At 32.4% G+C, this 25,240-nt stretch overlaps 6 protein-coding genes across 6 annotated transcripts; 3 read left to right on the forward strand and 3 right to left on the reverse strand.

Moving 5' to 3' along the window:
* Positions 1-36: 36 nt before the first annotated feature.
* On the reverse strand, positions 37-1,038 carry TVAGG3_0712310 (uncharacterized protein; the record flags this gene model as incomplete). Its single annotated transcript, XM_001580812.1, has 1 exon — positions 37-1,038. One exon carries the CDS (start codon positions 1,036-1,038, stop codon positions 37-39), a length of 1,002 nt encoding a protein of 333 aa, XP_001580862.1.
* A 583-nt stretch (positions 1,039-1,621) lies between these two features.
* Positions 1,622-2,551, forward strand: TVAGG3_0712320 (thiosulfate sulfurtransferase protein; the record flags this gene model as incomplete). Its single annotated transcript, XM_001580811.1, has 1 exon — positions 1,639-2,517. The coding sequence occupies one exon, from the start codon at positions 1,639-1,641 to the stop codon at positions 2,515-2,517; it is 879 nt and encodes a 292-aa protein (XP_001580861.1).
* Positions 2,552-2,697: 146 nt separating this feature from the next.
* On the forward strand, positions 2,698-10,809 carry TVAGG3_0712330 (platelet formation protein family; the record flags this gene model as incomplete). Its single annotated transcript, XM_001580810.1, has 1 exon — positions 2,908-10,761. One exon carries the CDS (start codon positions 2,908-2,910, stop codon positions 10,759-10,761), a length of 7,854 nt encoding a protein of 2,617 aa, XP_001580860.1.
* A 118-nt stretch (positions 10,810-10,927) lies between these two features.
* Positions 10,928-11,870, reverse strand: TVAGG3_0712340 (glycine-rich protein family; the record flags this gene model as incomplete). The annotated part of the gene is made up of 1 exon (XM_001580809.2): positions 10,928-11,869. One exon carries the CDS (start codon positions 11,867-11,869, stop codon positions 10,928-10,930), a length of 942 nt encoding a protein of 313 aa, XP_001580859.1.
* Positions 11,871-12,475: 605 nt separating this feature from the next.
* Positions 12,476-22,146, forward strand: TVAGG3_0712350 (deleted in lung and esophageal cancer 1 (DLEC1) family; the record flags this gene model as incomplete). Its single annotated transcript, XM_001580808.1, has 1 exon — positions 12,482-22,090. One exon carries the CDS (start codon positions 12,482-12,484, stop codon positions 22,088-22,090), a length of 9,609 nt encoding a protein of 3,202 aa, XP_001580858.1.
* A 308-nt stretch (positions 22,147-22,454) lies between these two features.
* On the reverse strand, positions 22,455-23,606 carry TVAGG3_0712360 (uncharacterized protein; the record flags this gene model as incomplete). The annotated part of the gene is made up of 1 exon (XM_001580807.1): positions 22,455-23,606. One exon carries the CDS (start codon positions 23,604-23,606, stop codon positions 22,455-22,457), a length of 1,152 nt encoding a protein of 383 aa, XP_001580857.1.
* Between the last annotated feature and the right edge of the window lie 1,634 nt (positions 23,607-25,240).

The raw sequence follows: 25,240 nt of genomic DNA on the forward strand, positions 1-25,240 counted from the left end.
ATTAAATTTAAAAATTTATTCTTAGTTAAGTTAATTTTAGTATCTAACAAAGCGTATTGTTTTTTCCTTATCAAGTCTGTAGTCCAGAAATTGTGGATCAGGTACTAATGTTATTCTTGGAACATGTTTTGGCATTTCTTCTGAAAGCGTTCTTAAATTAGTACCTTCTATTTGCATATCTGTGGTATCAACATCGCAGTCGCAATAGAATCCGTTTACATTTAACTTCAAGCCATCTGCATCAAAGAATTGACCTCCAGTTTTTGTATTAAATACTGCTAGGTTCTCTATGTTCAGAGAGATCGACGATCTGATTGCACAAGATTTAAATGTGCTATCTTGGATTGTTAAGTATTGAAAATATGGTGAATCAAGTTTCGGGAATTTCAATCCATAAGTTGAGTTCATTTCTGAAATTACAAGATGGTTCATTGCAAGGTTTCCGTATACAGGAGATATAATTTCAGTTGTTAGTTTGGAAATGTTACAATTATCATAATTTGACTTAGATGTTTGTGCTGATGAGAATATAAGCTGCTGAAGTACATAGTTAACATTTGAACAACTGAAATACTCGTTATAGCTCACTTCTAATCTATAGGATTTGATAAATGAATTTCTTATTGAGACGTTAGCTGATCTAAACAATAGCTTAGAAGAATTTACAAAGCATTGTGTCATTTCAACTTTTGAGGCTACAATCTGCTGAGTGGTTGTTGCCGATTTATAAAAGTAACATCCTTCAAAGTAAATATAGTGTCCGGACATATCTAAAGAGTCACCAAAGAACCTATTTGTGTACACTGCATCACCATTTAGAGTAATACTCTTAACAATACCAAATGATGTATCTTTGATCTTCAATCTATTAAAATTGGAAAACAAACCTTGACTAGCAATGAACTCGAATTTGGACTTTGAGATTTCTAACCTACTTCCAAGAGTTAAGAAAGACTTGGAAAATATGGGAGATTGGTCATGGACTCTTTGTAACTGAAGGCCTATGAGGGTGGTGTTGATACCTAAGCCTGCAACCATTGATGATAAATGAACTGAAGGCTAATCTTAACGTTCTCTCCGTATATTTCGGTGTAGACCAAAAATGCATCATATCTTTCAGAATTGCTTCTGTGTATGGAAAAAGTTCGTAGCGATGTATTTAACGGATTTTTACAATTGGTATTACTATTAACAAATCGACTTCTGAACAAATATCGCAGATACGAAAGAGTTATTCTCAAATGAGATCTTTGATTAGATAATTTTCGAGATTAACATTAAAATAGCGATAGCAAATAGTTTTAATGTACATAGGTATATTGAATTTGTGAACGCCAGTGCACATAACCTTATGATTTTAATGAACTCGATCCGAATATTGATCGAAAATGGAAAATGTTTCACACACTCATAGTAACTCTTATATTGGATTATATTCTAGTACTATTGCACAAATAATTATTTATAAAAAGTGACATCTTCCATCACGAGAAACAGTTCTCCATCACTGACCCACTTGATATCGAAAAAGTGACATGGCAATTTTATTTATTATTTGGTTATTAGTAATGTAATAATGAAATAAAAATAAATCAAATAAAATTACATAAAAGTGAAGTCACAAAAATCATTTAGAGAATGTTTGAGACAATTGTAACACCTGAACAATTGGCAGAACTCCAAGAAAAAGGCAGTCCACTTCAAATCTGGGATTGCTCATATGATCTCGTCAAGAAAGATTGGGGTTTAGAAGAATTTATTAAGGAGCATGTTCCTGGAGCAATATTTATCGATATTCATCATGATTTATGTGCAGAAGAAGGAAAACCACGTGCTTCTGGTGGCCGTCACCCATTACCAACCCGCGAAGATTTCCAAATAAGACTCGGCAGCTTCGGAATAACACCAGAAACACAAATTATCGTTTACGATCGTAATGGATCAAACTTTTGCGTTCGTGCATGGTGGATGCTTCGCTGGGCAGGCCACAAGAACGTTGCTGTTCTTGATGGAGGCCTTCGCGCTTGGAAAGAATCAAGAAAACCAACAGCAGCAGGCGAAAGAGTACGTCCACATGTTGAAGGCGCTCCAGCATACAATCCAGGACCAGAACTTGTTAGACTTTGGACAATTGATCAAGTTAAGGAGAACTTAATCACAAAGAAGGCTCAATTATTCGATGCTCGTGCTCCAGAACGCTACCGTGGCGATGTTGAACCATTAGATCCACGCGCTGGACATATTCCAGGAGCAATCAACCGCCCATGCGGAAAATCCTTTACTCCAGAAGGAAAGTTCCTTCCAGCCGATGACCTTCGTGAACAGCTCAAGGGATTCTTCCCAGAAGGAAAAGAATGTGTGTCATATTGCGGATCCGGAATTACAGCAACACCATTGGTTTTGGCTGCAAAGATTGCAAATATGCCAGAACCAATCGTTTTCGGTGGTTCTTTCTCAGAATGGTCTCGCGATGATTCTGTTAAGGTTGAAACAGGACCAAATCCATACCAGGAATAAGATATCATATATAAATAGTTGAATTTTTAGTTTATTTTTTTCTAAATTTTGTATGATTTTGATATTTTGAATTCATTATAATGAATTAAGTCTCGATACCGTATAATCCACAATGGTATTGAGAGGACCAAAGGATCTCGTTAAAAATTAGAATATATAAGTGCGTTTGTGAGATTATGTTTTATCAAGTGATGTTTTTTTTTAGTTTTTTTAATTGGTTTTATTGTAGAAATAAGCAAAATCAAATAATTTGCAAGAAAACTAAAATAAATCACTAAATCAATCTTCCTTATTTTGAAAACTATAGATTTAAGATATTAATGATAAGAACCTACATTTATATGCTTCATACGTTACACATATTCTATTTGAAAGGCTGAACATTCATTGATGGAAAAAGGATTGGATCCTGAAGTTGTCGCAACAATTTTTCAAGCGACATACATCGATCCTAAGATAATAGAGAGATTTCCTCCAGAATTTCGAGAGTTGATTCCGGATGTTGATCTCTCTGTCTTTGATAATCGCAAAATTTCAAATTCGGAATTAATCACGAAACTAAATTTACAACTAGATAAACGCACAAAATTAATGAAATACATATACGAGCACCAACGGCAAATCACAGATAAGTTAGATCAACAAGAATTCGTTGGAGTTATCAGTATTCAGTCATTTATCGCTTTAATTTACAATGATTTATCTGAAGTTGTCGAATCTGATATACAGTATTTCATTGCATTCCTAGTTCTTTCTCTAGATCTTGTACCAAAATTTACGAAAGAAATTAACACTACATTTTTAATCTTTTTACAAAGAGTTTCACAGACACAAAATGTTTACCATTTTCTTTCAGATATTATCGTATTTATTTCTAGCTGCAGATCGATTTCTCCCTTGATTTTGATACAAACCTTACTTCTACTAGAAACAATCATAAAAAATCAATGGTACACTTCAAACTTATCAACTCTTATTACATTTATTAATAGTTTAACGAAGCAACTCAAGAATATTGACGTATTAAACATAACCACCGACATTTTGAATAATATAATTGATCAAACTGCAAATCTTGCATCTAATTATCGCGATAGAAAGACACTCGATGCGGTTTTAACATTCAGATGCGAAATTTTAGGAATTTCACCAGAAAATTACTACAAATTCGAAGAAATTATCGATCTATTTGTAGATGACATATCATCTGTTACAACATTACTTACGAATTACGAAAAAATACCAGATCTAGAGACAAATTTAGAAAATATAACAAATAATTCTAAAAATGCAGTTTATTTACTATCAAGAGCGAGCTCCAAAGCAAAAGAAGCTCTTATCAAGCTCTTTCTTCGTATAGAAATCAATAGTTTTGCAACAATTTCAATATCATATCTATTTATTTACAAAATGATCCAAAACAACGAACCTGAAGACAAAAAACTTCCTTTTTCATTCTTTTTCCCTCAATTCCTTTATTACAACGACTTTTCTATGTTTGATCAGAAATCTTTTTACATTGTCAATCTCAGACGCATCGGAATGCAACTATATATGCTATTATACAAGACAATGAGTCCCAGTGATATTCTGAAGTATTTCATTATGTTTATGTCAAATTCAATTTCGAATCCGAAAATTTTCACGGAAATTTTGTTTTATTCCATGAAAATGATAAACTACAACAAACTCTCTAGTGTTGAGATTGAACCATTAATGGCTTGCGTGTTTTCAGGCCTAGAGATTGATGAAACATCGATTTATTCGAAAGAAATGAGAAAACTCGAATTAAAAATGATAAAAAAGATTTGTAACATGAAAAACATCAATTCTTTCATTCTCTCGTCCAGATCATTGAGTACAGGCATCATCAACATAATCTTTGACTTGAAATATGGACGTTCTCTCGCATCAATTCTCGCTGTTCTTCTTAGATCATTGGAATCAGAAAATCAAACATTTCTAGATCAAATTTTTAAAAAATTGAAAGAAACCGAAGAAAATAAAGTGTTGGCAAATATTTTGAATACTTTACATTCTGCTTTATTTTCATTATCAAATTTAGATTTAGTTTTATCGTTTTTTCACTCGGATTCATTTAGATTTGTCATTGCAATGTTCAACAAAGACATGGATGATGATGTATTGTTGAATGCTTTGCTTCTTGTGTCATTAGGAATGAGATTAAACATAAGAGCATTGACAAGTCACGAAATTAAAATGATAAGTGAATGCATAAACAAAGAAAAACTTAATTTACAGGTTTATACTGTTCTTTGCATGATTATTTCGGGATCACAAACAGATTTCATAGGGATAACTAATCCCGACTCTTTCCCTTTCATCAAATCAATTTTGTTGAGTGATTTTAGATCGGATTTCTTGTTTAGAATTACAAATTTGTGTCAAAATAATGATATTCAGAAATTACAATGTATTAATTCTGATATTTTCTCTATTTTAAATGATGTATGTCCTGATGACTGCTTCAAACACTTGGACCTGTTCGTAATGATTGCTTCTAAATTCACTAACGCAAAATTAATTCGTCAATACTACAAGTTTTTCGATATAAAAGAAAATCAAAATATTTTAACAGATAAAATTCAAAAAAGTGACAAAATTCAAATTTCTTCAACAGATAAAATAGAAAATACTGAACAAAAAGAAAATAAATTAATCACAAATCCAAATGAAAATCAAAATAATTTAGAAAATACAACAATATCAAAAGAAAACGAAAATTTGGAGAAAAATTCTAAAATTTCTGAAAATTCAAATATTTCTATTGAAAATGGAGCTTCAGATAAAAACACAAAAATTTCGGAAGATCAAAAAATTTCTGAAAATACAAAGATTTCTAGTGAAAATTTGGATAAAATTTCTAAAAACTCTGATGAACAAAAAATTTCTAAAGAAGATAAAAATCAAAGTTCATTAGTCACGGAAACAAAAACACATATTGTTAAAACTGATGGTTTGCCTAAATCTGAAGGAAGTAAGAAGAAAGTTAGAAGACCTTCAATGCTGACACAAGAAGGAATTTATGTTGATAAAACAAATTTGAATTTAACGAAAGATGAAAAAATAACAAATCTCTTACAAATGACAAAAATAATATTAAATAGTGATAAAACATGTTTTGGAAAAACAGTTTTCTTGTTTTCTCCAGAATCAGGAGGAATCAACTTAAATATGACACAATCATCATTTAGAATAGATGCTTATATACAATTATGTTCCCAATCATTCAGATTATTCAAAATTGTTTCAGGAGAAAATCAACTTTTTTGTAATTTACAAAAAGATTTCTTCGAAATTGAATTAGAAAACAGTGAATTTAGGTCCCCTGTTCAATTAATGCAAAACAAATGGTACAAGATGTCATTATCTGTTAATAAACTCAAAGAATTTATATTGACGATAGATGACAAACCGTTGGCAACCGTTTTTCTTTCAAATTTCGAAGAAGAATACACATTTGACTTGTTTTTGTTCGAAAGCCAACAAAGAAATGATACAATTGGAACAGCGCAAGAGTCAAACATAACTGGACCAATTACAGTTTACATTAACGATAAGGCCGTTTATTATTTCACTCCTGATTCGACAACAGAAGATTTTTGTTTGGTAAATTCACTTTCTTTCGAACCAGAGGTTATTAAAATCAAACCAAACATGATTTGCAAAGTTTCTTTATTCAAGATGAATTTGTTGGAGTTGAATGGAATTGAATTTTATCTGTTTTTGTCTCATTTTTGCCAAAATGTCAAAAATTTCATTTCTATTTTGGAAATTTTCCAAATGATATTAGAAAATGAAAGTTTGGATTTGCAAAAGAGACTTTACAATTTGAAGTTCTTCAAGTGTCTGGCTTCTTCTTTAGATAATCTCGAAGAAAAACCAAATACAAAATTATATGATCAAATTATGAAATTTGACAAAATTTTGACATTTAAAGCCTTGAAAAATGATTTTCTGAAACATATCTTGATTGGAACTCAGATCTGGTTTAAAGACAAAGATTGTGCAATTTTACTTTTGTCGAAATGGTCAGCGATACAAGATGAAGACAAACTTTATTTCGCAAAGTTATTACCTGTAGAAAGAATTATTTATTATATCTCAATTTCTGACAACTTTACAAAAAGTACTGTCACTTTATTGTTGTCAATTTTGAGAGAGTTTGTTTACATCAACATTGACAAAAAACTTTTACAAATATTATTTAGATTTTTAGAGCATTTCAAAGATGACAAAGAAGTATCAATGCAAGTTTTACAAGTCTTCTTTTCTTTGGCGAAAAGAGATTCAACAGCACAAGATTTTGTCAGAGATTTCATTTTGGGAAGTCGTTCTTTGCTTTCTAGCACACAATCTTATGTTATTTATACTGTAATTATGCTGTTTATACAAAATGAAGAGCCTTATCACTCAAGATTACTATGGTTCTTCTTAAACGAAACAAGATTCAGATCGTTGCAAATAAATGAAACTTTTGCAACAGAATTCTGTAATTATTTCATTGGAAATACAAAAATTGACACTTTAGAAAAACTGATAAAAGTGAAGTCATTTAATTCCATTGCAGCACCATTGTTTCCATTCATTTGTGTTCTTGGAAACTATGTTTCACCTGAATTAAGGAAGCAAATGCAAGTTTTTGTTGCAAATATTTTGACACAAAATGATATTTGCATTAAAATTTCAAAAACATTGAAACCATTAAGTATTTCTATTATTTGTTCATTCCTTCTTTTGTTTGAAGACAAATTAACTGTTTCTTTTGTTAATTTAATCAAACAAAACACTGAAATTTTGCCGGAAGTATTATCTTTCCTTTCTTTGATGCAAAGTTTTGTTTCTTTCGATGTCCATGTTATAGAAAACACTCTGTTGAGCGCAATGACTATGAGAGTTTTTAATAATGGTGATTCCGAACAAAAGAATGATTTTGTTAAAACAGTTGTCAGATATTTACTTGAAACAAAACATGTTGAATTTAGAGATGTTATTTCACAAGAAACAGATTCAATTTTAGATGAAACAAATGATGTTCAAATTGTTGAATTTGAGAAAATTATGCACAAATCTAAATCAACTGAGAGAATCTCTTCAAAGAAAATAGATAGATCTAATTCTTCAGGAGGAATTTCATCAAAGAAAACAATTAAAAACGAAATTAATCCACAGAATTTCGGATTAATCGGAAGTTTCCCAGGATTCAAAAATGACAAAGCAAGTTTACATGTCAAAAATGAATCTGACACATCATCATTGATAGGCAGCATGAGTGGAAATCAATCTGAAATAACTAATTTACATATGATAAATAGCATGAATTTCCAATCAAATGAAAAAGACATAATTTCTGAGGAACAAAACTCAGAATCTGTTTCGAATTCTGTTGTTTTCAGTGAAGAAACAGTTATTAAATATGATAAAACAGAAGATTGGGAAAATGAAGAACTAAAAGAAGTTGGAACTCTTTTAGATTTCATCGTCAAAAATAATAATTCTAAAAAAGTGACAAACAAAAAGAGTTTTGGACCAAAAATTGTTGAAAACGAATGGATGGACGTCAACATTGCAATTTTATTGTTAGATTTCGTTCAAGACAAAGATTTGAACCAAAAATCCATTGAATATTTCTTTGTTTTGTTGGATTTCGTGTTAAGAAGTGAAAGAAATTTGCAAATCAATCATTCGGATTTATTAGATACATTTTGTCTTAATTATCCAAATGCAAAGACATTGAATGTTTTATTCTACGAATGCTGCTTGTCTAAGGAATACTTTGAATCAGAATCTCCTCAGTTTTACAGAGAATACCAACTTGAAAAAGAAAATTTGTTGAAATTTTTCGAAGACAAAAATGAAAGTTTACAAACTTTTTATTCCGAAAATTTTGAAAGTCAATTTTCAAATTTGGAAGATGTTTTAGTTAATTTCATGTTAACACCATTCGAATTCGTATCAATCGAATGTCCACATTTAGATTCTCTTTTGAGTTTCACAGAGAAATATTTCGTTCTTCAAAAATATAAAAGAAAACATTGTTTCGAAGAACTCCAAGAAAAATTCTCTTATCCAAACTCAAACTTCGTGTTCATCCTGAAAGAAGAAGAACAATACTCAAGAAGACATTTATATGATCATATTTTGAGACCTTATTTATTCACAAAAAGATTGATTTATACAAAAAGACCTGAAATACAAATTGATGATCAAGAAAAGTATTTCGTGAAGAAATTTGATAAGTCAAAGTTCTCTTTTTACTGTTCTCATTGTTATTTAATACGAGATTACAAAGAAGAAAAAGTGTTTGTTTATATCTTTGGCGACCAATTAATTGTAAGAAATGATTTATTCATTTTTTACAAAGTTAAATTCTCCGAAATTTCGGCAATTACTTGGGAATGGTACAGACATCATCCAAACTCAATGTCATTCTACTTGAAATCAAGGAAGGCATTTCTACTTAAGTTCCCCAATGAACACAACCATCGTTTTGTTTCAGTGATTTCTCAACAAATTTTGAATGAAAATCCAATTTATTTTGTTTACGATTCAATTCCTTTTGAAATGTTGGAGAAGCTGAAACTCACACTCAGATGGAAGAGAAGAATGATATCCACGTACGAATACATCCATTGGCTCAATATCATTTCTGGAAGATCATTTTTGTCAAGAGAAAATTACCCAATTTTCCCTTGGATAATGGCAAATTATGACAATGATTTAGAATACGTCAAATTCCGAAATTTGGCGAAAAACATCAACACTACGAACACAAAGAGAGTACAGAAGATCAAAGCAAGAGAATTAGAAGATGCTCTTGATAATGAATGTGTTATTTTGTTTAAGAATAATTACATTTCAAACAAAATTGGAGTCAAAGATTTGTTATTTGAAACAAACAAGAATTCTTTAGAAGATGTTTACAATGATTTAGTTATCCGTGATCCAGATGATCCACGAGATTCATTTGAATCAATTGAAGAATACTTTTACTGTCCAGATTTGGTTTTCGACAAAAAAGTGCCAAAATATTTTTCAAATGCCACTGAATTTGTTGTAAAACAGCGTCAAATGCTTGAAATGGATGGTGCAAACATTGAGAAATGGATTGATATGGTATTTGGAGTTTCACAACAAGGGGAAAGTGCAACACAAACAGATAATACTTATGATTACAAGATTTTCTCAAACGCTTTTGAAGACAGAAGCGACGACATCGAACAAGTAATGGGAAAAATGGGAAATGCTCCACAGAAGTTGTTCGATTCTTATCATCCGATGAGGAATCCTCAGACGAAAGGAGTTCAGCGACAAATGGTCAAACTGGACATTTCAGGAATTTTTTGCATGTTTTTGTATAAAAACATGAATTTCTTTGTGACAAATAACAACACAATAATTGGTGTGGAAGGTACAAGTGTTAAACAAACTCTTAACTACAAGATAAACGAGATCTACACTGTGAAACATCTTCCTTCGACTTCAAGATGTAGAATTGCAATTTTTGGCAGATTTGATGATTATTTTTCAATTTTTGATGTCGAAGAAAAGACAACAATAAGATCTTCGGATATTGGACACATCTGTTCCATTCATTCAGACAAGACAAACATTTATTGTGGAATAGAAAACGGAACAATCAAAGAAATCGACCAAAACTTGGAAATTTCAAAGTCAATTTCCATTTCTGATTATCCAATCAAAGATATCTATTGTTGTCTTTTTAACAACATCATGATAAGTGTTGATGACATGAATAACATTTATTTCATGATGACACACAACTTGAGAGTTTATAAAGTGATACAAAATGAGCGTTTATCACTTGAAAAATTCAAAAAAGTTGTTTATTTGCAAACTTCAAATTTGTTTGTATTTTTGTTCTCCAGAACAATGATAACTTTCACGGCTAGTGGACAAGTAGTTAAAGAGACTGTTGATATAAGATTTGATAAATACTTGGACATCTGTTACTACAAAAACAACAATTTCGATGAATTGATTTGCGTTTCAACAAATGACGGAAAACTTTCAATTTTGGATCCAATAAATCACGAAGAAACTTTGACAATTACTCAGCTCAGAGTTGGAGTGAGCCAAATTATGTATAATACTGACAGCGAATACTTTGTTTGCTCGAACAACGAATTTTCTGTTTTAGTTCCAGACAGAAATATTGGTGGAATTTTTGTTCCATCAAGTCCAAATAGATTTATGTTGTAATTAAGACTTTATTTATTATTAAACTATAGTTTATTTATGTATATTTACTAGATATTGAAGAAATAGATTTTTTATGTATTTCAACAATAATAACAAACAAACATATTTATTTTGCAAAAATATTATAATGCATTCTTGAAAAGAATGCGATCTTAGTAATCAATATTTAGCGATGTCTTATATTAAATCTACATGCAAAACGTGGAACTGTTTCTGGGCATGATCTAATTGGTTTCTCTTTGCGTTTAATATACTCTATAAGCGTGATTCTAGCACAACCATTTTTATCATTACATGGTTTCGAAGGAAAATTACTATTACCAGGGATTGTTGTAGGAATTATATTTTTGTATGAAATAACTCCCCCAATATATCCAGACCCACCACCTCCTTGACCTCCTACTTCACCTTTTATTGTATAACCTCCAAAAAGCCCACCACCACCCGATGTTCCTCCCGTGTGTACTCCGTTTTGTCCCTCACCAAATGAATAACCACGATTTTGATCTGCAGAAACTCCATATGAAATACCATTACCATTGTTTTCAATTGGTGGCGATCCAGTAAATCCTCCACCATAAGAAGGGGATAAATCGTAATATCCTGTGTCAAATCCATTTTCCCCAGCACCGCCTGCAATAATAATTCTATTAATATAGGATGTTCCATTGACTCTAATATCTGTTGCCCCTCCACCACCACCTCCTTGATCATCTGAGTCATTATCGTTATCTCTCGGACTATTCCCTCCGCCATTAAAACCACCATAAACTTCTATAGTAGATGGATTTTTTCCATTTTCTCCTTTTCCTCCAATATAAACATATACATCTGAAGGGTAATTTAGCTGCATAACACCTCGTGAATATCCTCCAATACCTCTTCCGTCATAAAATTTTCCATTAGTGTAACTTCCACCCCCATTTGCCCCCCATAATTCTATTAAATAATATCCAGGTTCTAATTTTGAAAAATAATATGTGCAATCATGTGTATTTTGGCATGGATATCTCAATAATGTTTCATTTCCATTTAAAGTTATTCTCAATACTCCTTTTGATTGATCTCTTAGTTGCCATATATTTACAAATAATAGTAGCATTGGCATTGTTCCAATCTTACTGTTGATCGTTCCCAATAATTTTCCGATTTTCCATGCAAATCAGCTGTACGTATTGAAATTTAATAATAAATTTTAAATTAAATTGAAAATTAAAATAAAATAACAAGACAATAAAACGAGAACAATTTATTTAAAAAATAAAATGAGAACAACTATATATAGTTAAATGTTTAAATAGAAATACAATTTTTATTGGTAAAAAAACAGACCGTGCTACTATATTCACAAATTTTCCAACAACTCTCAATTTTTCAAAGAATATTTTTCTGACAAACATTAATGTTTTACTAAAATTCAATATAATGGATGCATTAAATAATAAATACGAAATATTTTATGACTTTGATAATTATATTACATTGAAGACTACTTTGTGTATTTTAGCTGTAATAACAACATATTCATTAATCACATTGTGATTCACAGTATGAATAGTTTCAATCGAGGAATGATTTGTTAGAAATTAAATTTTTAAGATTTTTAATAACAATTAGCCTTTAAATGTCAAATTAAGCCAACAATCAAAATCATTAATAAAAACCTTAAAATTATATATAAATTCATGAATTTTTTGAGGAGAAAAAAAAATACGTTTGGATGAATGGCGCAAGCTCTGCACGATTAGAACCACAGTTTGCACTGTTTACGCCAACACATATAACAGCCGAGTCTAAATTCACATTTAAAATCATTAGTACAGCGAAAACTCAAATGCATTACCAATGGAGAACATATGGGACTGATGACGAAGAATTAGAAGCAATCAGTCATTTGGATCTTCATGATGCTGAAGAAAGAAATGAAGCTCGCAACATGGTAATGTTCCATTCCAAAGTTTTTCGTTTCGATAATAACGAAAGTCTTATATGGCCTGGACAATTCGTTAATTGCATAGCATATTTCCATCCTGATTTATCAGTTAAACACGAAACTACAGCGTATCTCTATATAATGGAAACAGGAGAAAGAATTCCATTTAAATTACAAGGCATGGGGTTATCACCTGAAGCAAGATTTAGTGTTACATCTATAAATGTTGGCCATGTGACACTAGATTCCGTCATGGAATATGAAGTATACCTTGAAAATACTGGAGAAGTTGTTTGTGATTTCTCGTTAACTCCGAAAAAAGTCGAAAATCTAATATTCGAGTTTACTCCAAGCTCAGGATATATAGAAATTGGCAATAAAATTCCGATTAGAATTAAATTTACTGCAAATTACGTTGGCCAGTTTACAGAGACATTCGAATTTCATATTAAAGGCGTTTCCCAAAACCACCCAACAATTGGATTATACGGACGTGTTGTAGGACCTACATTTCAGATAGATGTCGCAAGATTAGATTTTGGAAAAGTCAGTTATGGATTCCTTTATACAAAAACATTCGAAATTTCAAATAAATCCGAAATACCATTTGATTATTCATTAGCATTATCGCACGACGGAACATTTTCAAGGAGAGAATTTGCGATTTCTCCACAGACAGGATTAATCGGAAAATTTTCAAAGCAAATTATTACGGTTGAGTTTATACCAATGAAAGCACGCGATTACAATTTGCAATTAGTTTTTTCAATAGATAAATTCGGTGAAAAAATGGCAACAATACCAATTTCAGCAGAATGCATATCACCAACAGTTACTCTTGTAAAAGATACAATTAATCTCGGAAATATTTTCATTGGAGCTGAATATCGAAATAAATTACAATTTAAAGACGATACAGACTTACCAGCCAAATACGAATTCATTCCTGCAAATGATGCATCATTGCTTCAAGCCAATTTTACGGTTTCCCATCCAAATGGCGTAATTAATCCACATACGACTACTGACATGGAATTTGTCATTGTCCCTAAGCAGCTCGGCCCTCTAGACATTGTACAGCACATAAGGTTCTTTGGAAGTGAGAATCCACCGCTTCCTTTTTCAATTAAAGGAACTGTTACCGGACCAAACATCCAATTTTCACAAGATAACATCAATTTCGGAAAGATCCAAGTACTTAAAGAGACTTCCCATCAGATAGTAATAACAAACAACTCAGCAATCGATGCATCTTTCACTGCATCTGCTGAATGCGATGGAAACATATTCAAAATATCACCAGAAGAGGGCCACATACCAGCAGGAGCCCAAATCACTGCAAATGTCATTGCACAACTCGATGACATGATTGAATTTAAAGGAAAAATTGTATTTCGTTTCGACAATTTGAATCCTTTGTATATAAACTTGAAAGCAACAGGTACAGGATCCACAATTGTTCCATCTTTACCATCTACATCTCTCGATATGGGCAATATTTTCACAGAAGTTCCAAATGTCAAAAAATTTACATTGACAAATAAAGGAAGAAGGAACCAAGAAGTCAGATTCTCTGTCCAGAAGCCTAAACTATCATCCAGTGAAGGTGTAAAGTTCTCTTGTGGAATATCTCCTGAAGTACAAGTTCTTTCTCCAGGCCAAGTTGTTAAATTCACTCTTACTGTTCAATCTGACAAAACAATTTCGTTTTCTGATGGTATTATGTGTCATGCAACAGTAGGAAAACAAAGACAAGAGATATTCACTTTATATCTAAAAGGACAATTTGTCCGACCATTTATCTCTTTCAATAAACAAGTTGTCACTTTTGTGCATGTTCATAATTCCGCTAAAGAAGAAGAATTAACAGGAAATGAGCATACAACTAAAGCCATTTCACCACCAACAGAGCTATTACCACAGTTACGAAGTGACTTTGAGATAAACAACTCTTCAAAGTTACCTTTGACTGTAAAAGCTGAATGTCCATCTCCTTTCTCTATTTCGGAGACGAATTTTGTTTTGGAAGCATCACAAAAGAAGAAATTAACGGTAACATTCGAACCTACATTTAAAGAAGATTATTCTTGTGAAACTATCAACAAAAAGATTGTTTTCACTTATAAAGAACATCCACAAGTTTCGACATTGAACTTGCAAGGATCATTTATATTCCCCAACATCATATTCAAACCAGACAAAAAGATTGATTTCGGAATTTTGTTGTATAACACTGAACAGTCTAAAGACATTTCCATGACTAATCCTACAGATCTACCAGTAGACTTCGTATGGGAATTGTTCCCAGACGCAAATGGTGTTGACATCAAAAACATTTTCGATATTTATCCAATCAGAGGACACATCGAACCGAAATCATCAGATACAGTACATATTTCTTTCTTCTCACAAATGGATTCGGAAGGAAGATCAACAACTTTCCAAGGAAAAGCTGTTTGCCATGTAATAGGAGGCCCTGATTACACAATGAAATTAGTTGGCGGGTCCGCAAACATACAATATAAATTAGATCCGGTTGAAATGGATCTTGGTGATATTGGCTATTTAGATAATATCCAAACTAATATTACTTTATCAAATTTGAGTGATGTTCCATTGAATTTTGCTGTGAAAATACCAAAAGGAAATGCATTTACTACTTTCGTTGTTACTCCTAATGAAGGAACAGTCCCTGTAAATACAACACAGAAGTTTAATATAATAATGACTCCTGGTTTACCAAGAATGTTTGATGAAACATTCTTTATAAGAATTGGTCATTTCGATGAAGCAAGAGTAAACATAAGAGTTAATTGTTTCATTCCACAATGTAAACTTTCATTGCCAAGACATGAAACAGATCCTTTGTTGATGCAATTTAACCAAAAGAGTGATAACAAGAAACTATCACAAACAAGAAGAAGAAATGCTTTGGTAATGGTATCAACAGCAACAGTGATGGAGGAGGAAGAAGAGGAAGAGGAAATAGAAAGTAAACAACCAACAGATGAAGAATTATGCGAAATAGAAAAACAGTTGTTAATTCAAAAATTGACAAATAAAACAATGTTTGACCAATCATCTTTGAGAAGAAGAAGACAGAAAGGAGAACCTGTTCCTGTTTACGAAGGATATGTCGCATCAAGATTCGTATTGGATATGGGCAAAATCGTTTTCGGAAAGAAAGAAACTCGTAAATTTACAATCACTTCACTTGCTCCTTCTCCTATTTCATTTGAATTGAATACAAAAGAAATTGCTGAAAGTGGATTTACCATTGAACCTACTTCCTTCAAAGATGTTCCTCCTAATCAACCAATAGAAGTAACTGTTACATTTGACATTAAAAAGAAAGCTCCTGAAGTTAATGGTGTTGTTAATTATACAATGCCACTTTTATTCAATATTGATTACGCTTATATTCTTTATTTGAAGGCCGATTTGCAGAGACCATATTTGAATTTATCACAGACACATTTCGATTTCGGAACAACAATTGTTGGTCAGACATATACAATGACATTACAATTGCAAAACATGAATACTGTTCCTGTCGAATTCCACTTTTCTGATGCCCAATTTTCGAATGTTTTGACACAAAGAAGTATTGCAAAAGATCCAGGTTTCATCAATGTCTTCACAGCAACGCCATCAATGGGTATTTTACCACCTGTTTCATTCCAAAACATTGATATTTCTTTCCTTCCTACTCAAGAAAAGAATTATTCAATGCAATTCCCAATTGACATCAAATACAACAATCAAACATCATTTGTTACTTTGAAAGGACAAGGTGTCCAATTAAAAGTAACATTTGATCCACCAGAATTGCATTTACCACCAATCCTTCCTTTCTCAGATCCATCACAGATACAAGTAAAGATGGTAAATCCAACAGGATATCCAATAGAAGTTATCGCAACTCAATTTGATTTGCAGTTATTAATTGAAGAAGAATCCGCAAAGAAGAATTTGGTTTTAGACGCTTCACAAACAATAAGTGAATCGGATATCAATGTACAATTACCACAACAAATTCCGCAAACTCCTGCTGTTTCCAAATTCTCTATTTGTGTAATTGTTCATGGTCCTTCTGGCTCTGGAAGAACAACAATCTCTAACGCTGTTGCAAAATATCTTGGAAATGTTCCAATAATTTCTGTCAAAGCTTTATGGGCAGATTTATTGAAACAAACAGAGCCACCACCATCTCAAGCTGATTTCGTTAACATATTCCAAGAAAGAATTGTTCAGGCTGATTGCTCAAATGGTTTTGTCATTGACGGTTTGGACGGTTTGCCAGATGTTCCTGACATTGAACAGTTTTACACTCATTGTCTTAAGACGAAGAATATTTGGGATGAATCAATAAAGAATCCATTCAAACCAATAGAACATCAAGTTTTGGCTGCTTGTGAACAAGCTCTTTCTTACATTTTAGCTGCTTTGGATGGACATTATGTTTTCATGGTTGCTTTGCATGCAACTGAGGATATTCTTAATGAAAGAAAAGATGCAATGGCATCAGCTGAAAGAAGACGTAAAAGACATGAAGCTGCTGCAGAAAAAGTCGCTTTGTTCAAGATGTCTGATGAAGAATACTTGAAATTAACTGAAGAAGAAAGACAACAAGTTGACAAGAAACGAGAAGCTTACAGAAGAAGAGCACTTAGACAAGCTTTAGAGAGTGATGCAGAGAAAGGAATTGTCAATGCTGATACGGATTTGATGTCTTCAAGAAGAAGATCTTCATCACATAGATCATCAAGAGATAAATCAAAGAAAGAAGATACTCCAACAAAAGAAAAAAGTGACAAAAAAGAGAAAAGTGACAAAAAGGAAAGCCGAAGACATTCTAAAGACAGAAGAAGTTCGTCAGCCAAATCAGGTGATAAAGGAGATGCAGAAAAAGAGAAATCATCAAAGGAAAAGAAAGAATCTTCATCAAAAGATCCAAGAAGACGCGAAAAAGACAGTGCACTTAAATCTCCTAAGGGAGAATCTTCTGATAAGAAGAAGTTAAGACAATTAAAGGCTTATCCAACAGATCCAATACAAAGGGATGTAATAGGATTCACATTTACACTTGGAACAATTGTTCAAAGACTCAAAGATGGTGGAGAACAATTTGCTTCAATTGATCCACATGATATCATCAAAGATTCAGTGAAACCATCTGCAATTGCATCCAAAGAAAGTTTGCCAAACGCTGAAACATCAAGTTTATTAGCTTCGCCTAATTTGACCAAATCCAAATCTAGTTTGGGTTCTGATTTATTGATGGCTCCTTTCATTGTTTCTCAGAATGTTATTTTAATCGAATCAATGGGCAAACCAGAAGATTCCAATGAATACATCTATAACTTCATTCCTCAAATCAATCAGCTCAAAGAAAAGGCTTTCACACGTCTTATTCCTGCTCCAAGAATCAGTTTACCTGATCCTTCAACATTAACAAGAGCAACTTTGTCACAAATGCCGAAATTCTTCTCTATTGTTGTTGAAGAACCATTTACTCCAGAACAAGTAAATACAACACATGTGATGAGACCAGATTCAACAACTAAAAGTGGAAGAAAATCAAGAACAAGAAGAGATAGATCAAATGAGCCTTTGTTCTCTGAGGATTACGATCTTTCAAAGAGAACTCCTGTTTGGAAGATTGAACCAAATTCAAGTCAAACATTGACAATCCAATTCGAAGCGCAGTTGGCTGGTGTTTACAAAGATAACATCATCTTCTCTTTGATAAATGGAAGAAGCGATGTAACTAAATTAAGAGTTATTGGTACTTGCGCTTATCCAGATATTACAAGAGATTTGAAATTGTTATTCCCGAAGAGAGTTCCAAGATTAGACAACAAAACAGAAACGGCTTTTGTTGCTGATATTCAACAGTTCTATTTCGGATCTTTGTTGGTTGCCAAGGATAGACCTGCAAAAGCACCTCCTGCATACAGACAAGCCATTACATTGACAAATCCTTCTCTGTTTCCTGTTGAATTGTCTGCGTTTTTACTTGAGAATCCTCCGAAATCTCCATGGGTTATTGAGAAGCCAGTATTAACAATTGAACCGGGACAAAATGCTGAATTCTCATTTGGAATACATCCAACACAACCTGACACATACCACAACACAATTATCTTCTTCATTAAAGATAATCCAGAGCCATTTACATTCCCTGTTGGTGCTGAAGGTTGTGTCCCAACAATTGAGTTGAATAATCTCAATCTCGAATTCGAAAAACTTCTTTTGAATCAAACTAAAACATTGTCAATCGAACTCAAGAATCCAGGAAAGATTCCAGCAGCATGGAGACTCAAAGGACAACAACAGCTTGGCACAAACTTCACATTCAACTGCCAAGAAGGTGTGTTAAATCCAAGAGGTTCATTTACAATTACTTGCCAATTCACTTCGAATAAATCATTGGCAATAAAGAAAGCAATACAAATAGAGACATTGGATAAAAGTCTTGCTCATGTCTTCAGCACGAAGAACATCAATATTTCTGCTGAAGCATTCGATGTCAACTTTGACTTCCAATATCCAAAAGGATTAGATCATTTGCAATTCGGAATGATGAAAGTTTCTCAGCAAAAATCTATTGCAGTCACATTGAAGAACAAAGGAAAGTATCCATCTCTTTTCAAGATCACTGTTGCAGGAGCAAGAATTGCTAAGTTATTCACAATAACACCAAACGAAGGAACATTAAATTCCAATGATAAACCTTTGACAATTAATTTCAATTTCACTTCCCCGAGATTGATTAATTACTCAAATGCAAAAGGTTTGGCATTAGTTATCACTGATTCTTTGACGAACACTGTAACAGCAACACTTCCTATTCCATTCTCCGCACAAACTGTTTACAGCTCATTCGTTGTTAATCCAACAGGAACAATTGATTTTGGTGCTTTGGCTTGTAACGAACAACTCACGAAACAAATAACAATAGAAAACAATGGATCATTCCCATTCGAATACGATATACAGCCTAAACCAGAACCAGTTGATCCTAAAGAAGTTACAACTCCGAAAGGAAAGAAGAAAGCACCAGCGAAACCACCAGCTCCAGCAAGAAAAGTTGGACGAGGAAAGGAAAAATCGATATTAATAGGTAACTACATAATTGTTCCATCACAACAAGTTGTTCCTCCTGGTGGAAAAGTTTCTATTGACGTTGATTTCCAGTCAGCAACAAATGGCAATTTCGACAGTACAGCTTTGATATCTATAACAGATGTGGATACTTCAAAGACTCCAGGACCAATTCCAATTTCTTTCCACGCAGCTGTTCATACTCCAGCGATTTTGACTCATGATTTCGAGAAAATCTTTGTTGGAACGATGTTATCTTTGAGATGCGATATTTCCAAAGATCCACAAACAGCATTTCTTGAAGATGAACAAGTTTTATTCTTCGCTGCAAGAATTCTTGGTCAGAAAACAGAAGTTCCGATGTCATTAACAAATCCTTTACCAATTCCGTGCACAGTTGATTTGGCCTTGAAACCAAATGCAAAAGGAAAAGCAGCTCTTCAGAATTTCCCATTCGATATCAATGAGAAAACAGTAACAATTGGACCAAATGGAAAATATACTGTCATGGTTTCTTTCCTTCCTAATACTTCCGAGAAATTCCTTGCAACATGTGAAGCAGTTGTCAGAGGAAATACAAATGGAGAAGGAAGAATGTTGAAGTTCGGATTGGAAGGAACAGGAACTTTACCAACTGTTTCATTGGTTGGAGAGAAAGATAAACCAGGAAAGAATGGAATTGTGTCAATCAATTTAGGAAAGATATTGATTGGATTCACAAAGGAGAAAACAATTTGTTTGGCTAATGAAGGAATGATTCCTGCAAAGATTTCAATCACTGCAAAAGCTTCTCCTGATTTCGAATTAAACAATGTTGATTCAGCTCAGGAATTCGTTTTAGATCCAAACCACAAATTCAATCTTCCTGTTGTTTATGCTCCTCAAAAGGCAAGAAAAGGACAATTCGATATCAATGTTACTTGCATTGATAATCCGAAATCAAACATTTCTTTGTCGATTACAGCTGAAGGATTCAGTGAAGACGTCATTTTCGAAGGTTTGCAAGAAGACGAATCAGATCTCTACTTTAGAGATAATGTTGTTGGAAGACAGCAACAACAAACATTCGTTATGCACAATGTCTCGCAGAATCACATCAAATTCCAGTGGGGAACTCATCCAGATTTCTCTTTCTCGCCAAGAATTGGACACTTGCATATGGGACAGAGAAAGACAATCACTGTTACGTTCTTCACAGACAAGCCAATCAAACACAATGGAGTTAAAATTGCTTGTCAGTGGCAAAAGATCGATTTCGCGAATCCTTCTGCACATGATTGGGATGATTCGATGAAAATTGTGAAATTTGTCACTAAAGGATCATTAAGACTGGCAGAACTGAAACAGAAAGAACAAGAGCAAGAAAAGCAGCAGACTAAATCTAACAAGAGATCTCCACTTTCAAAGAAAGGAACTCCTGTTGAAATTGAACTATTAAATATTCCTGATCCGACTGACAACGAAATCGTCAAAGTTGTTGAGATCAAACCAGAACCAGAAAATACTCCACAACAGGTTAAATGCAAAGATTTGGTCTTGAGAGTCTTCGCTATCTCTGATTACATCAAATACCACTGTGATACAACAGACATTTCATACAGTCCAACAATGATGTACCAGAAGAGATCTTACGAAGTAAAATTGCAGAATACTTGTGGAATCAGATTCGAATACACATGGCAAGTTGAAGATTTCAAAGCTATCAGAACATCGTCACAAAGTGTTCCTTTCTCTGTCATTCCTTCAACAGGATTCATTGATGCAGGTGCTTCTACAACTTTCTCTGTAAATTTCGAACCAGAAGAAGTTGATGATTTCACTGCAAAACTTGTTTGTGCAATTCCTTATTTGTCTCAAATGGAGCCACTAAACATTATGGTGTCCGGTCTTTCAAGACGTCCATTGTGCCACTTCAATGTCGAAATGAGTGATTATATTTCTGCAGGAAGAAGACATCCAGATTATACAGACGTTCTTCCAGAAGATATCAGAGTTGTTGAGTTGTTCTCAAGTGGAATCGGAAAGAGAGCAACAAAGAAGTTCGAAGTAATTAATCCAACAGCTTCAAGCTACGAAGTCAATTGGACAAGAGTTGGAAATGGAAATGCAAGAGATCCAATACAATGCGACACTCCTGCTGCTTTAGTTTCGAGTGGAAAGAGATACATGGTTGCTTTCTCTTATTTACCAACTTCAAGTAGAATTGTTGAATCTCAATGGGACTTCCATATCCCAGAACATGGTGTTACAGTTCACTTCCTTATTGTAGGTAGAATAGTTCCAAAGTAATTATTTCATAGTTTATATTTTTTTTATAGATTATATTTATTTATTTTTATGTGTGTAATAAAAATTTAAAATTGTTAACTAAGCGGAGATTTTGATTCAATTGAATTGTTTTAAACTAAAATAGATATCTCTTATTTTTGTCATAGAGCATGATATGCATGACCTAAATAATTATTTCTTCCTTTGGAGAAAACTTAAGAAATGTAGCACATTCATAATTAATTCAAATGGAAAATACTTATATAAAATGTCTATATCTTGTCATTTGTTTCTTCCATATTTTAAAAATGATTAAAGAATTTATTAACTAATATAAACGAATTTAATCGCATAAAATACAAACAAAATTTATATATAATTAGAATTATGAAAGTGCATTCAACAGAGGATCTTGTGATGGGAAATATTGGCTTTGTGAAGGAGGTTGTTGAGTTTCTTGTTCATAGTCAATTACTTCTTCTTCGGAGTCATCATTTTCAATTTGTTTTTGTGTAAATTGTATTACATTATCGAAATTGATAACTTTCTTCTCTGTTGGACTGTTGACATTAGCATTTTGGTTTTCTTTAAGTCTAAGATTTATCATTTTTCTGATTGAAGAAATGTCTACTTTTGGTGGTTTCTCTTTTTCTTCCTTTTTTGGTTGTTCATTAACAATTTTTTCTACTTTTTCTGGATTTTTGTTTTCTTCAACATGTTGTTTTTCTGTTTCTTCTATTTTCTTTTCTTTGTCTTCATCTTCTTCTGCTGGTTCTTCAATATCGTAAACAACTGGTTCTGGAGGTGGAACAATACATGATGATTGTGACTGCTGTTGAGATGGGAGCTTGGATATTGGACTTCCATGCCTACTATGAGTTCTTTGAGAGAATTCTTGGCTAAAAAGTCTAATTTGCTGTTGTGATTCAGCAGAAGATTGAGACTGGACGATGACTAATGGATTTATCCTGCTTGGTGAATCGAAAGCTGATAATAATACTTGAGAACTAACAGTTTTCTTCGGTGAAATTTGTTGAATCATGAATTGTTTAGGATCTATGAAATGTGTAGAATTTTCCATTGCTACTATCCAATCTGGAGTATAGTATGTGTTCTGATTTGATAATATGAGCGAAGGATTTCCAATGCAGTAATCTGGCCTTCTACCTGCATCTGTAATCGATCCACCCATTAATACGACTGATCTTGAGAGTTGAGAACGTGTTTTTGTATCAATTGAATTATGAAATGCAACTGATTTATGAATTAGTAATAAATTTTTAATTTTATCTGTAGGTTTTAACTGATATGGATTCATACCATGTTCTATTACTGCTCTTAGTCCAATAAATGTTACTGTGGGGACTTTTAGACGGTTCTGGAGGTAAATTTCGTTATCAGATACAATTCTGAGTGAATTTGAAGAAAGATCTGAACAGACAAATCGAAATTCTTCTCCTAGAGAATCCAAATATTCTTTGATTAAAGATTTCTTTTCCTCCTTTATTGAATTAGAAAGGAAAACATTCTTTATCATTGAAAATTTGAAAATAATAAACGGGAAAAAAAGTTCCAGGCAAAAATTTAAAATTTTATTATTGACTTTCGATTTAAATTGAATTTTGTGGTTACTGTATCGAATGTAATATGGGAGAATGTCTATTTCGAAAAAAATAATGTTCCGATCACGACAATAGACATTAAAATGCATAATTCTCCATCATAGAGTTATTTTAGATCCTTGATCTTTTAGGCGCTACTAAAGCATACTATTTTCAATCTTTTCAATCTCAATCTATTTAGTCCCTTTATGCTTTTTTATGAGATTAAATAGGAGATCGCAAGACAAATTATGACATTTCTCACTATTTTCACATATAATTAGATAGCCTAATACTAATACTAACGTTTTGTAACTGTGTTATTGTGTTAATACATAAAAAGTATTATGCTAATTTAATTCTAAAAAAAAATATTGTGTTTATAAGGTAACAATATATTATTTGTGCTATTATATACGAAGATATAACAATAACGCTGTTATTTATCCCAAATATATTGAATTTAATATAAAAAAAATTATTAATTATTATTTCTGTTTGTAACGAGGCCTTTAATAAATGCATAGTTTAATATGATGATTTACAATAATAAAATGTGATAATTCTCTTAATTTTTTATTATGAAATATTTTGCATATTATTAATATAATAGATGATAGAAATTGATTTAAGGAAGTCTATATCTATTCTATGATTAAAATTCGATATAAATCGATTTAAATAGCAAATGCAAAAATTGATTAAGATATTAGGCAAATAGCTGTGGTACATCATTTAAATAGTAATGTTTGTGAGGGTGTATATGCGCAATTTGTGAAAAAAAAAGTTTTTTCTCTCATAATACTTTTTATTATTATGCTTATTTAATTCTAAAAAAAGATAAGAACTTGAACACTTTCTTTACAATATATTTGCCTCGGCCTAGATGAGTTATGATCTATGCATATATTCATTCACTTCAAAATGCAGACTTGAATAATTTTGCCCTCTATCGTCGTGATTGGAACGATTATTTTCGAAATAGACCCAAAGACGAATATTTTTTTTTCGAAATAGACATTCTCCCAATGTAATATAAATCTCCAAAATGGTTGCGGAAAAAATGTATATGCTAGCAACAACGGATTGCATTCACCAGGATAGGAACATATTTGTTCAAATAGATCAAAACTGTTTTTGATGGTCTGAAACGATCAATTCATTCTTCTAATAAGAATTAGTATTATTTTGAAAAAGAACTAAAATTATTTAAATATAGAATTCTTTTAAAATTCGCATTAAAGCCATGTGCAGATTCAGTGTGCGAGAAACTCCATGAATCCCAAGTATATGGAGAACACGTATGTTTTTTCCAAAATATCGGAAAAAAGAAATGTAAGAATCTTATGCAGGAATATTATTTTTTGCCCCATGTGAAATAAGAATTTCGGCTGTTTCTTTCGAATAATTCTTTTCTGCAATATGAAGAGCTGTTTCTCCATTTTCATCTTTTTCATTGATATTTGCACCATGTGAAATAAGAAGTTCGACAATTTCTTTACTATTATAATATGCTACATAATGAAGGGCGGTTTTTCCAGATTGATCTTTTTCATTGATATTTGCACCA

Source organism: Trichomonas vaginalis, chromosome III (assembly GCF_026262505.1).
Source record: "Trichomonas vaginalis G3 chromosome III, whole genome shotgun sequence".
In the NCBI taxonomy this organism is placed as follows: domain Eukaryota; phylum Parabasalia; order Trichomonadida; family Trichomonadidae; genus Trichomonas; species Trichomonas vaginalis.